The sequence below is a fragment of the Meriones unguiculatus genome, chromosome 10 (genome assembly GCF_030254825.1).
Source record: "Meriones unguiculatus strain TT.TT164.6M chromosome 10, Bangor_MerUng_6.1, whole genome shotgun sequence".
NCBI lineage: Eukaryota > Metazoa > Chordata > Mammalia > Rodentia > Muridae > Meriones > Meriones unguiculatus.
In genome coordinates, this window is record NC_083358.1 from 21,103,004 (window position 1) to 21,116,511 (window position 13,508).

At 42.6% G+C, this 13,508-nt stretch overlaps 1 protein-coding gene across 3 annotated transcripts in view; it reads right to left on the reverse strand.

The window, feature by feature from the left end:
* Has3 (hyaluronan synthase 3) overlaps positions 1-13,508 on the reverse strand; it is a 194,200-nt gene that overhangs the window by 164,311 nt on the left and 16,381 nt on the right. For all 3 annotated transcript variants that reach the window (XM_060392025.1, XM_060392023.1, XM_021632504.2), the window contains exons 7-8: positions 12,817-12,899; positions 578-690 (exon numbers count right to left, since the gene is read on the reverse strand). In XM_060392025.1, coding sequence (XP_060248008.1) covers positions 578-690; positions 12,817-12,899 — 196 coding nt within the window. The remainder of the gene's footprint in view (positions 1-577; positions 691-12,816; positions 12,900-13,508) is intronic.

Genomic DNA, 13,508 nt, shown 5'->3' on the forward strand with positions numbered 1-13,508 from the left:
GCTTACTGAAGGCCAAAAGGCAGCATCAGATCCCCTGGGACTGGAGTTACAGTTGTTAGCCTTCATGTGGGTGCTGGGAATCGAAGTAGGGTCTTCTGGAAAAGCAGCCAGGGCTCCTAAACCACTGAGACATCTTTCCAGCCCCTAAATAACTCAGTTTTAAAGTAACTCAGAAAGGTGTTTTCTCGACGACCAAGACGCTCTTCACTTTTGTAATGGACACTCATCATGGTAAGGCCAAATCCCAAGCTAAACTTGTTCTCCAACACTCCACCAGAACCTTATCATTAATCACTCGTTTCCTCCTTCCCAGAGACAGTGAAATGCAGTATTTCTTACTGACCAAACAACGGCATGCTTATCCATGGAAATACCTTTCACTTCGGTGTTCAGAAAATCATCCCAAAAACTACATACAATTCCCCTTAACCTGCAAAATCATCATTCTTTTCTGTATAAGCTGAGTAAGAGAATCCCAGACATCTTCCTGACTTGGAAAGAAAACAGCACCCTAATTTAAACTGCACTATTTACAAAGGGGATTCTAACTCTAAGCAAATAAATTCTGCTTGCTTACCTTATGTGAGAGACACTCTGCTTGGTAAAAGAGTAGAGAGAAAAGAGAACCCTGAGGAGTGGAAGCAGGGAGTCCAGCAACACTGGGAGAGGCTCATTTGCCACCACATACACCTAGGGACAAGGACACAGTGAGACATAGCATGACCAGGCCAGGGCAACAAGAGCTCAACACCAACCTTATCTTAAACAGCCCTTTCTTCTGATACACACAGTTCATTTTGGCAATGAAATCATGTCTGTTGAAAGCAGGAGGGCTAAGTTCCAGCACTTTCTCTCATGCACAGATAGAAAAACAGCCCAAAGACAAGGGAATCCACCCATTTCCTGACCCCCTTCCTTCTCAGCTTCTGGCTGTCTCTGAGGCCCCTGGTGTGTCTATTGTAATGTGTAAAGTAACTGCCCTCCTGCTGAAGGCTGGAGGTTAACAGTTAATTATTATCACATAGGAAAACTAAAAACTGGTCTGAAGAAGGCCTTGAGCTCACTGGTGGGGCCTGTGCTGGACTGTCCTTGGAGCTGAAAGGGAAATTAAACTAAAACCTACATTAGAAACAAAACAGTTCACTGTGGCTCATCATTCTAAACTATGATGCCTCATAGCTGTCCTATTCTCTCCAAATCAAGAAATGTCCAAAGGATTTGCTCATGGTAGCTCACACCCAAAATCCCAGCACTCAGGACACCAAGTCAAAAGGTGCTGTGAGTTTGAGGCCAGCCAGGACTATAGCTTTAAAAAAGGCATTTTGGCTATAATCTCAGCACCACTGAGGAAGATCATTGAAAGTTTTAGGTCAGACTGGTTAACACAGCAAGTTCCAGGTTAACCTGGACTACATAGCAATACCTTGTCTTTAGTGGGGGGAGGGGTAGAGGGATGGTTCAGTCAGTAAAAGAACTTAATCTGAGAACCTGAGCACATGAGTTTGATCCCCACATGAAAAGCTGGGCATAGCCACAAGGTACCTGCAACCCTAGGCTAAGAAGCAGAGACAGAAGTATCTGTAGTGCTCTCTGACTAGCCAGTCTACCCAACTCGATGAGCCCAGCATAGCGAAAGACCCTATCTCAAAATATAACGTGGAGAGTGAGTGAAGAAGACAGTCAACACTGGCATCTTGCCTCTGCATGTACACACACACACACATATACACATGTACCCATGATCATGTACACATACATACAACACTCAAAATAAATCACTTCAGCATTTTTTTTTAATTTAACAATCTGACATGGTATCAAATGACTATAACTCTAATTCTCAGGAGACAGAAGTGGAAGGATTGCCTAACACAAGTTCAAGCCCATCCTGGTCTATATAGTTCCAGGCCAGCTTGGGTTACATATCACGAAGGGGTACACACACACACACACACACACACACACACACACACACACATAGACACACACACACTCTGTATATGCATATATAAACTCATCCTGTTAGTTTTAGCTGCTCTATTTAAAACTGAGGATGGGCAAGCTTGGACAGAGTGCTGGGGAACATATCAATGCTGTTTCTAAGAAATGAAAATTTGTGGAGAGCTTCGTGTAGACTAGAAAAAGCTCTGTGTTTTTCCAGCAAAGCCTGTCCCTTTAAATGAACTCTAACTTTCCACACTCCTCATACCTCCTGACTCCTCTATGGAACCTGATAACTAAAGAGCCAACTTCCTGTACATGATCTAATTTCCATAAGCTGCAAATGAAGGGCCTTGTAGGGCTATGTTCAGAGGCAATATGCAGGCCTAATTACAGCATCACCAACTACAGGAGGCAAGAGAAGAGATCCACCAGATAACCGAAGGGCCTATTGTCTGGCTCCGGAGCCCTGTTCTCAGAGCTAAGTGCTGTGGAGCCATCCCTTCCGCACCTGCATATTCTGATGGCTTGATAAGGCCAACACACTTCAAAGTTTACTACTTTGTTTAGTTTGGTTTGTTTTTGCAGTACTGGAGCTTGAACCTAGGGCTTAAGCATGCTAAGCATGCCCTCCACCCAAGACACACCCTGGACTCAAACTTTAACATGGTCTCAACCAAGCATTTTCCAATAAGAAACCAATGATTTTCATATTCAGAAAAGAACTATACACTTACTTATTCAAATGTTATTTAACTTTTAAAAAAGTTTTTTTAAGACAGGGTTTCTCTGTGTAGCCCTGGCTGTTCTGGAACTCACTCTGTCAACCAGGCTGGCCTCAGAGATCCATCTGCCTGTCTCCTGAGTGCCGAGTTACTATTTAATTTTATGTAAAGGCTCAGCAAATATAAGTAGTTGGTTACATGCTAGGCAAGCTTGAAGTGCTGTGAATATAGAAATGAGCAAAGTTGGCTTTAAAGAAGCTTATATTCTCATGAGGGAGACAGAAAAACAACCACTAGGTAGAGGGAAGGGTGATAAGAAGAAATAAGAATATAAAAATAAATGATAAATGATACTTCTGTGATATTTCAAGGAAGTCAATGTTTCTGCTTGATTCATATATGACTATCACTTCTTTTCCAACATCAATACTCTTTTCTGTACTGAGTCCAAATTTACAACTGTCAAACTTCCTTGATGGAAACACTTCTGTCTTTTCATAAGTTCTGAACTGATTGAAAAACAATAATCCTTCTACCATATGAGTTCAGAGAACTGAACTCAGGACATCAGACTTAGCAGCAGGCATGTGCCTTTACTCACTCAGCCATCTTGCTGGCCCCAAACAGAACATACTAAAAGATGCAGCTCAGGGCTGGAGAGATGGCTCAGCAGGTGGCACACTTGTTCTAGCAGAAGACCATGGTTCAGTTCCCAGCACCCACATGGTGACCTGTAACCATCTGTAACTCTAGTTCCATGGGATCCAAAGACCTCTTCTGGCCTCCACAGGTACCAGGTTCAATTACCTACATGCAGGCAAAACACTCAAACACATAAAAAACAAATGTTATACTTTTAACAAAATTTAAATGACCCAGCTCATATTCTCTCAATTTTTATGCACCTATTTTTTTATATTTTACTGTTTTAAATATTTACTGAAATATCTAAACTTTCAACTTGATCAAAGTATAATAAAGTTCTGTTTTCTATTCTATCAGTTCTGGTATGGAAGATAAAATCCTATTTGGCTGAAAAATGTCCTGGGTAATCAGAGCACTTACAGAAGTGAAGATCACTAACAACAGGCAAAGGGATGTCTAGGCTGAAGCAGGCAAAGGACAGAAGGTTCCAACAGTGGACTTTCAACTCTGTTTTCGGGATATTTTCTGAGGGTGGAGTAAAGACTATTGTGGTTTTTCATTCAGAAGAGTGGAGGGATAATACTCAGAGGTTAGTGTGGAGCTATGAAAACCGTAACAGCTCAAAGCAGATTAGACTGAGACTATGACGATGTAAAGATGACCCTGATAGGGTCTGGGATTTCTGTGTCCCTTTCAGTAGATTTCCATATTCCTGAGACCGCATCTCAGCTTTTGAAAGTGTCTATGTTACATTGTATCCACATGTATATGAAGGACATTCTTCAGTAGGTACACACTGAACACCACTGCTGTTCTGCACTTGACTGGGAGACGCCTGAGGGCAGAGGCTAGCCCTCAGTCATCCCTGTACCAACTGGCAAAGCATCTACATTCAGTAGCTACTGGTGCACACTCTTGAGAATGACTACAGAAAAGAGACAGTGAGCAAAAGAACCTGATTTTTTATTTTCACAATCTACTTCTGTGGAGAAGTTATAACATCCTGGATCTTTTTGTTGTAGACTAAGCTGGCCTCAAACTCAGAGAGATCCACCTGCCTCTGCCTCCCAAGTGCTGGGATTAAAGGTGTGTGCCACTATGCCAATCTTTTTACTTTTGTTTTGTTTTTATTATTTATTTACTTATGTTTGTTTGGTTTACTATGAAATTTCTAACCTTCCTGAGTTCACCTCCCCAGTGCTAGGATTGAGACATGTGCCACCATGTGCTATGCTGGGGATGAAAGCCGTGGCTTCACACAAGCATCCTAGCTACTTAGCCATACTCCCCAGCCCTTTCTTTATCAAACCTCTAGCTAGAGACTACTCAATGGGTGCTGTTTTGTTTTGTTTTGTTTTGTTTTGTTTGAAACAGCATTTCTCTGTGTAGCCTTCACTGTCCTGAACTTGCTTTGTAGACCAGGCTGGCCTGGAACTCACAGAGATATGCCTGCCTCTGCCTACCCAAGTGCTGGGATTATAGGCCTATACTACCTGTGCCCAGCTAAGGCAGTGATCCATTTATCTATATTTCTGGCAGAGTATCTCCAGTAGGATTTACTAGAAACTTAATTTACAAAGGAAAAAAAAAAAAAAGTCAAATAAGCATGTGTTTCTGTTTCCGAGAAAACAAAACAGAAAGGCATCCTCACAAGCTCCACTCATTTCAGAGAATGTCACTACAGTGTTCTGGCTGTAATCATGTGTCTGTGTGCCCGCAGGTGCTCACTGAAGCCAGAGGGGCTGAATCCACCTGTGATGGAGTTCCAGGCAGTTGGGAGCCACCCAACATGGGTGCTAAGAACCCAACTCTGGTCCTCTGCAGTTGCAGCACAGCCTGAACTGCTGAGCCACTCTCCAGCCTTATCACTAGAGTCTTGAGCATGGCCCTCAGAGACCACAATAGCAACTGAAAACAGGAGATCAGGAGACAGGAAACTTGGGTATCAACTTTGATTCTGCCACCTATGAGGTTGCTCAAATTCATACATATGATTATATACATAGGTATATATGTATGAATAAACATGGATAAGACCTTTTTTTTGAGACAGAGTTTACTATGTAGACTGGGCTGCTGTTGAACTCAGAGAGATCAACATGCCTCTGTCTATCCAATGCTGAGATTAAAGGCATGTGCCACCATGCCTGAAAGATAAGACATTTTTAGAAGGTTGTTTGCTTGCTTGTTTGGGAATTTTTATTTAAGTGGGTTTTTTTTTTAATGGTATGTAGATGTGTCTGTATGCCACATATGCTTGGATGTTCATGAAAGCTAGAAAAGGGGATCAGATCCCCTACAGCTGGAATTCCAGGCTGCTTTGAGCCACCAGATGTGGGTGCTGGGAACCAAACCCCAGTCCTCTGGAAGAGCAGCCTGCACTCTTAGCCACTGAGCCATCTCCCTAGCACACGTTTTGTTTTGAGACAGGATCTTGCCATGTAGCCCCTGCTGGGCCAGTAGTTACTGGGTAGCCCAGGGTGACCTTAAGCTCACAGTAATCCTCCTGACTCTGCTTCCTAAATGCTGGGGTTACAACCCCACACCAACATGACCATGCTGTTTGTTTTCATGTGGTGCTGGGGATCAGCCCAGGGTTTCTTGCATGCTAGGCAAATAATCCACCACTGAACTACACTCCCAGTTCCCAAAGCACTTACATCTTTCAGGTTTTTTTCTTTTAATTTGCATTTATGTGTATGAGTGTTTGCTTGGATGCACATATGTATGTATGTTCATCACATATGTGCCAGTGCCTGCGGAGTCAGAAGTGGGTCTTTGGTTCCTGAGACTGGAATTACGAGCAGTTATGAGCCCGGATGTGGGTGCCGAGAACTGAACACAGGTCCTCTCCTAGAGCAGCCAGTGATCTTAACTGCTGAGTCATCTCTCCGGCCCCCCATCTCAGCTTTTACACTCATCATATAGGTATTAAGCTTTTGTTGTAAGGGTCAATTATGATAATTCATGTTTTAAGCAAAATGCACAGCTGCATATACATGTAAGTTTAGTTTTGGGCTTTCAACAGTATTTCTGATACTATAATTAATCAAACTGTTGTCCTTTATGTATGACTTCATCTTAATACATCCATGATGGGGCTACTCAGAATCAGATGGAATCAGGATGACTGAATACAATGTCAAAATTCAGAACAGGCAGGACCCTGATTTTACCTGTTAAAGACTAAGTTAGTCAAATGCTGCCCTTGACTGCAGTGCAGGGATCCTTATGACTGTAGCATTCTAGACCGTCTAATGCACTTGCTGGGTTTAATTAAGACATGTGAGAAGAAAAAGAACAAGACTCTTACCTAATATAGCAAGTACTTTGCACTGTGCAAGCTTTCAGAACATATTGCTAAAACAGTCTTTTTTAAAAAGCATTTCTTTGAGCCAAAAAGGAACTGACAGTTTTTTGAGCACTTATGTGCTACAGTATGCTGTGAACCTAGCAAAAGTTACCTTATTTCACCGGGCATGGTGGCACATGCTTGTAAAACCAACACTTGGGAAGTAGAGGAAAAGGGATCAGAAGTTTAAGGCCAGCTTGGGTATACAGCAAGTCTCAGGCCAGCCTGGGCTACATGAGATGACGTCTCAAAACACAAAAACTTACCTTTTTCATCCCTACAACTCAAATGGTAAATATGTCACCTAATGTCGTACAGTCAGGTCCTTCATGGGGTCAGACCAGAACCCACATGTTTGGCGGTTCCTGCATTTCCACTATATTACACCACAGAGTAAGAACTGTTGTAACTCCCACCGCTGTCAAGGATACGACTGTTGGTCCTCTTCTTGAAATTTAAGGTCATACTTCATTGGGGGGGGGAGGGGTAAAGACCTAGGAAGACACTAGGGTGAGAGAACCATTCCTCCCTAGAAAGCCTTGAAAGCTCTTAAATCTGTACCATGTGCAAACATTTGGTTTTACACACCTACACACTACAAGCATGGTGAGGGAGGTTAGTAGACCATCTCTCTATTTCCTAGCTGTGAGATCTGGAAGAAATCACTTCAAATTTTTGGATTTTCTTTACTTTTTTTTTTAAGATTTGTTTATTATGCATACAGTATTCAGTCTGCACGTACACCTCCAGGCCAAAAGAGGGCACCAGACTTCATTATAGACGGTTGTGAGCCACAATGTGGGTGCTGGGAGTTGAACTCAGGACCTCTGGAAAAGCAGCCAGTGCTCTTAACCTCTGAGCCATCTCTCCAGCCCCATCTTTACTATTTTTTAAAGTATGTTTTTGAGATTTATTTGTTTTATGTATATGAGCTGTTTTCCTGCATGCACATCTGTGTATCAGGTGCATGCCTGCTGCTACCCACAGAGGTCAAAAGTAGGCATCAGATACACTGTAACTCACCGATGGGTGTGGGCCACCATGTGGGTACTGGGAACTGAACCTGAGTTCTCTGCACGAGCTACTAGTGCTTTCTTGACCATGGAGACATCTCTCTAGTCTCCTTCTTTCTTTTCTGTAAGATGATCAATTTATAAAAATCCATAAAATGTACAGTATCCAGAGTAAACTCTACTATAAACTATGGATTAAAGTAATATTGATGCATCAATGCAGGCTCATCAATTGTAACAAATGTACTACCACGTAGGGAGCATGGGTAGTGGGCGAGGCTGGCTGAGGGCTGGGGCCATAAGAGGAACTCTGTAAAACTAAAACTGCTCTAAATATACAGGCAGCTGAAGCGGGAGGATAGTGAGTTAGAGGCCAGCTTGGACTACACAGCAAGGCCCTGTCTCAAAACACCAAAAACATGGTGAAAGAAAAAAAAAAGTGAGGAGAGAGAAGATGGAAAAAGAGAGAGAGAGAGATGGGGAGAAGAGGAAGAGAAAGGAGAGAAGGAAGCAAAGAAAGTCAGATATCCGTGCCCACAGACTGTGCATCTGCAGCTTCAGTGGCAGACTGAAACTCTGGGGCGGCTGGAGGGTGCACGTGTACTGAACGCGCACTGACATCTCCCCTTGTCCTTAGCCCTTAAAAGTGGAATTGGGACAGGCAGTGGTGCACGCCTTTAGTCCCAGTGCTCAGGGGGCAGAAGCTGGTGGCTCTCTGTGAGTTTGAAGCCAGCCGGGTCTACTGAGCTAGTTCCAGGACAGCCAGGGCTACACACACACACACACACACACACACACACACACACACACACACACGCAGTGGCTAAGAGTGCTGTCTGCTCTTCCAAAGGATCAGGGTTCAATTCCCAGTACCCACATGGCAGTTCACAACTGTCTATAATGTGAATTTCAAGGGATCTGACACCTTCACACTAAGTGCACATAAAATAATAAATAAATTAAAAAACAAACAAACAAGAAAAAGAAAAACAAAAACCAATCAACAACAACAAAAAATGTTGGGGGGTAAAAGCAGGAAGATCAGGAGTTCAAAGCAAGCCTCAGCCACATAGTTTGAGGCTATCCTGGGGCTATAACAATCCTATCCTAACAACAATGCAAACAGGAGCTAAGGATGAGGTTCAGGCAGTAGAGTGCTTGCCTAGCAAGTATTAAGCTTTGGGTTCAAGACCCAGCATGCATAAAACAGGCACTGTGGTGGATATCTGCAACTCCAGCACTCAAAGGCAGAGGCAGGAGATCAGAAATTCAAAGTAATCCTCAGCTAATAAATATACTGAGTTGAAGGACAGCCTGGGCAACACAAGAGTGTCTCAAACAAACAAACAAATTATATAGAAAGATATGTGCAGGTCATCCATAAATCCTAAATCCTTTAACATGAGATACTTAAGCATCCTCGAATTTTCAAAACTTTAGAAACCCTTAAGCCAGTTCCCCAAAGAGTTTAAGAAACAATTATAAAGTCTGCATTTTTTAAAAATAGTCATTTTATTTTTTTCTAAAGGTCCTTCTCATTTAAGTTTCTATTATTCCAATCTTCTCTGTAAGACTGATTGAAAATTCAGAGTCAAATGCCCAATCTGACAAAGCAACTGTAATTGGAAACACATCACATTTGATGAAGAAATGACTTGGATAATTAAAGTCAAGATTCACTAAATCTGGAAACAGAGATAAAATGGAAATGAGGAAATATAAAATAAATGAATTAACTATCTTCTAGTCTTCCTATATGGTATTTCTTGTGCTCTTCAGAAGCCGTGGGCAAATACTGACATTAGTACTTCAGGAAAATCCTTTTTTGTATGTGGCCAGTCTGCTAAAGAGAAGGACATGTCCCAATAGGAAAGTGCTGGGTTTCTTGTACTAATGAGACACCTGTGCCTGTTCACCTCCCTGGGCAAAGAGAACACCAACCACCTGTACCAGGAGGACAAAAGAATATGAGCACTGTGGGGCCTGGTCCCCAGACAATCATTAGGGAGTGACTCAACAAAGTCACTGGACCTGCCTCTTAGTCCTTTCCTGGGCATAGATAATTTACACGATGAAAGGCACAGACCACAGAGAAAGGAGAGTTTCCCAGATGAAACACAAATGAGGACCTGGCACCTGCATGGCCACTGAGGGCATGCCACCTGGCCCACCAGAGCTATAATTAAAGTGCCCTCTCTGCTAAAGGGAAGGATACAGTGCCAAAAGGTCTTCCTTCCCCTTCCTCCCTCCTTGTAATTCTGATGTGCCACAAAACAAAATCAAAACAATGAAGTCAGAAGTTGAGAGCTTAGGCAAATCACCCAATCACATTAAAAAAAAAAAAAGTTTTTTTAAGAAGATAGTAGAATTACACAGACACTGAAATCATTGTATTCTATATTTTCAAAACGGGAAGAAAAGGATGTGTAAGATAAGAATATCAGAAGAAATAATAAATTCAAGGCTAGCCTGGACTACATGTGGGGGAGATCCTGCCTCAGAAGGAGAAAATCATGCTAAGACCACATGCTGTGTGGTCTCCTTTGCATGAGTCTACAGAGGCAGAAGGTAGCAGAAGGTAGCTTAGGGCTAAGTGGGGGTGGAGAGTGAGGAATGCTGGTTAATGGACGTGAGGCTTCCCTTAGGGACAAGATTTTCTAAAATTATATTGTGATCATGGCTGCACAATGCTGAACTTTAATGCTGCACTTTAAATGAGTGCACTGTATGTTGCGTGGATTTTAGCTCAGTAAATCCATTAACAGAAGGAAGAGAAAAAACAGCTGGAAATGTTCCCAGATGCCTCTTGGAAACTAAACAGCCTCTTGTTACCCATCAAGCGGCTGGATCAATTCACGCTTTCCAGATGTCTTCCTCATTTCCTGCATGTAAGCCCTACACTATAATTTAGTATTAGCAGAGTGTTAATAAAGATTACACTGCCTTTGTTGCTAAATTCCACACCGTGTTTACCATTTTCCTCCAGCACACACATTCCCTCTGTTCCAACTGCAGCTGGCTGCCAAACCTTGCAGGGAGCAATTACTGCCTTCACCACAGTGCGGGTCAGAGTCAGCACCCCAGAAAGCTGAGGGCTGACTTTTCTCCTAGACAGGTCTCACTGTGTGGTACTGGGTGTCCTGAACTCACTCTGTAGAGAAGGCTGGCCTTGAACTCACAGAGATTGGCCTGCCTCTGCTATAGTCCTGGGATTAAAGACATCAGACACCATGCACAGCTGATTTTCAAGTTTATTTTTTTTGGTGAGGAGTGAGTAGGTGGGGCTCAACACGGGGTTTCTCTGTGTAGTCCTGGCCATCCTTGAATTTGCTCCATAGAGCAGGCTGGCTTCAAACTCACAGAGATCCACCTGCCCCCGCTTCCCAAATGCTAGGAACAAAAGCATGAGTCACCATTAAAAATTTTTGAATTTTTAAGCATGCATTCTATATCTACAAATTTATTAGTGTCATATGTAAAATCTAAAACACAACCAAAGCATTTACCTTACCTGTAAGACTATGACTTCAGATCCACTTTTTGGGGGTTAGATGTGGTGGCACATGCCTTTAATCCCAGCACTCAGGAGGTAGACACAGGCAGATCTCTTGTGAGTTTAAGACCTGCCTGGTCTACATAGTGAGTTCCAGGACAGCCAGGACTACATAATGAGACTCTGTCTCAAAAAATAAAAATTAAAACATAAAAATAAAAATTTACTCTCTGCCCTCACAGCTGGGAGGACAAAGGATCTGGCAGCTCCAGAGGCAGAGTGAACACAGGTCCAGCAGGCCCTTTCCTAGCTTTTATCCAGAAGAACAGAAAACATGATACAATAGTGAAATGCACAAGATGAGGAAATATTTAAAGAAAAGAATTGTTTTTGTTGTTGTTGTTTTCAAGACAGGGTTTCTCTGTGTACCGCTGGCTATCCTGGAACTCACTCTGTAGATCAGGCTGGCCTCAAAGTCAGAGATCCACCTCCAGAGTACAACCTCCAGCCCAAGAGTTTTGGGTAAGGTTTTGTTTTGTTTTTTTTTTTTAATTATTTTATGTGCATGAGTGTGTTTGCTTGCATGTATATCTGCGCACCACATGCATGCCTGATGCCTTAGCCCAAAGAAGGCACTGGAATTCCTGGAATTAGAGCAGTGGTTCTCAGCTTTCCTAGTGCTGCAACCCTTTACTGCAGTTCCCCACGTTGTGGTGACTAACCTGACCTTAAATTTTTGTTGCTACTTAATAACTGTAATCTTGCTACTGCTATGAATCTTTATTTTTCCAATGGAGTTAAGTGACCCCTGAGAAACAGTTGTTCACCCCCAAAGGGGTCATGACCCACAGGTTAAGACAACTGATTTAGAGTTACAGATGATTGTGAACCACGTGGGTGCTAGAAATTGAACCTAGGTCCTCTGGAAGAGCAGCTAGCGCTCTTAACTGCTGAGTCATCTGTCCACCTTATGTTTTTGGTTTTTGTTTGTTTGTTTTAAGCAATCCCTTTGGAAACTGACCAAAGTTTTGTCTAATGATGCATAAGATGGCATCTTTTAAATAAATAAATAAATAAATAAATAGAAGTGGGCTGTTTTGCTTCTTGACAGTGAGGAAAAGAAGAAGAGGGTGACAGGGTCTCCTTGTGAAATGCTAGCTAGCCTGGAAGTGCTCTATCAACCGGACAGACTGAATTTGCAATGATCCTCCCACCCCTGCCTCCCCAGTGTATGGATTACAGGTGTAGACCTCCAGGGCCAATAGTCAGAGCAACCATTTTCTTTTTTTTTTTTTCCTTAGAATTATTGTTTTTAATTATGTGTATGTGTGTGTGTGCTTCTATATATGGGTATGCACAGGTGCCTGAGGATGCCCTGGGACTGGAGTTAGAGGTAGTTGTGAACCACCTGACATGGGCATTGGGAACTGAATTCAGATCCTCTGTAAAAGCAGTGTGAAGTATGTACTCTTACCGGCTGAGTCTTCTCTCTAGCTACTTGTTCAAAGGCAAAAATTACACAGATCATTGCTAGAGTACTTGCTAGCAGGAGGCCTGAGTTCAAAGTCCAGAGCCCCCCAAAGCCAACGGTCTTCAAACACTAAGCGAGAACATTAGCCAGCAACATCAGCAATGTGTGTGACCAACCTTAAACACGTCTTCAACACATCGACTAAGTTCTTCTTCCGTCACCAAAACAGTTCCTGGCACCATGTCTCTCTCTGGAATCTCTTTGAAAACAAACAAAATTAACACCATTCATTATTTTTTCTGAACAGAAGACACTAATAAAGCAAAGAGAGTCGAGGTAAGAGCAGAAAATGAGCATCACCACTGTATGACATGCCATTTATGTGTGATAGTCATGGAACCTATGTTACTAATGACGACAGATCTCGTTCAGGAAAAAAGCGTTCTAAAACAGAGGACACTTGTCTTCTCAACAGAGACTCAAAAGAGCTGGATGTGGAGGCATGTGCTGTAATCTCAGTGCCCGCAAAGCCAAGGAGGCTGAGTGCAAAACCATTCTGTGTTCTACTGCCCTACAGCATGACATCGTCTCCAAAGCTAAAACTCCGGGTAGCAATAATGCTCAGTGGATGAGAGTACTTGCTACTCTTCCGAGGACCCAGGTTGTTCCAACATTCACTTTGCTGGTTCACAACCATCCATAACTCCAGTTCCAGGGATCTGATGCCCTCTTTCGGCCTCTTCAGGCACTGCATGCATGTGTTACACAGACACACGTGGGCAAAAAGCCTATGGACTTTAGAAAACAGTAAATGTTTTAAAAAAATGAAAACCCAAACTTAAATAAATAAATAATAAAGAATTCTTTA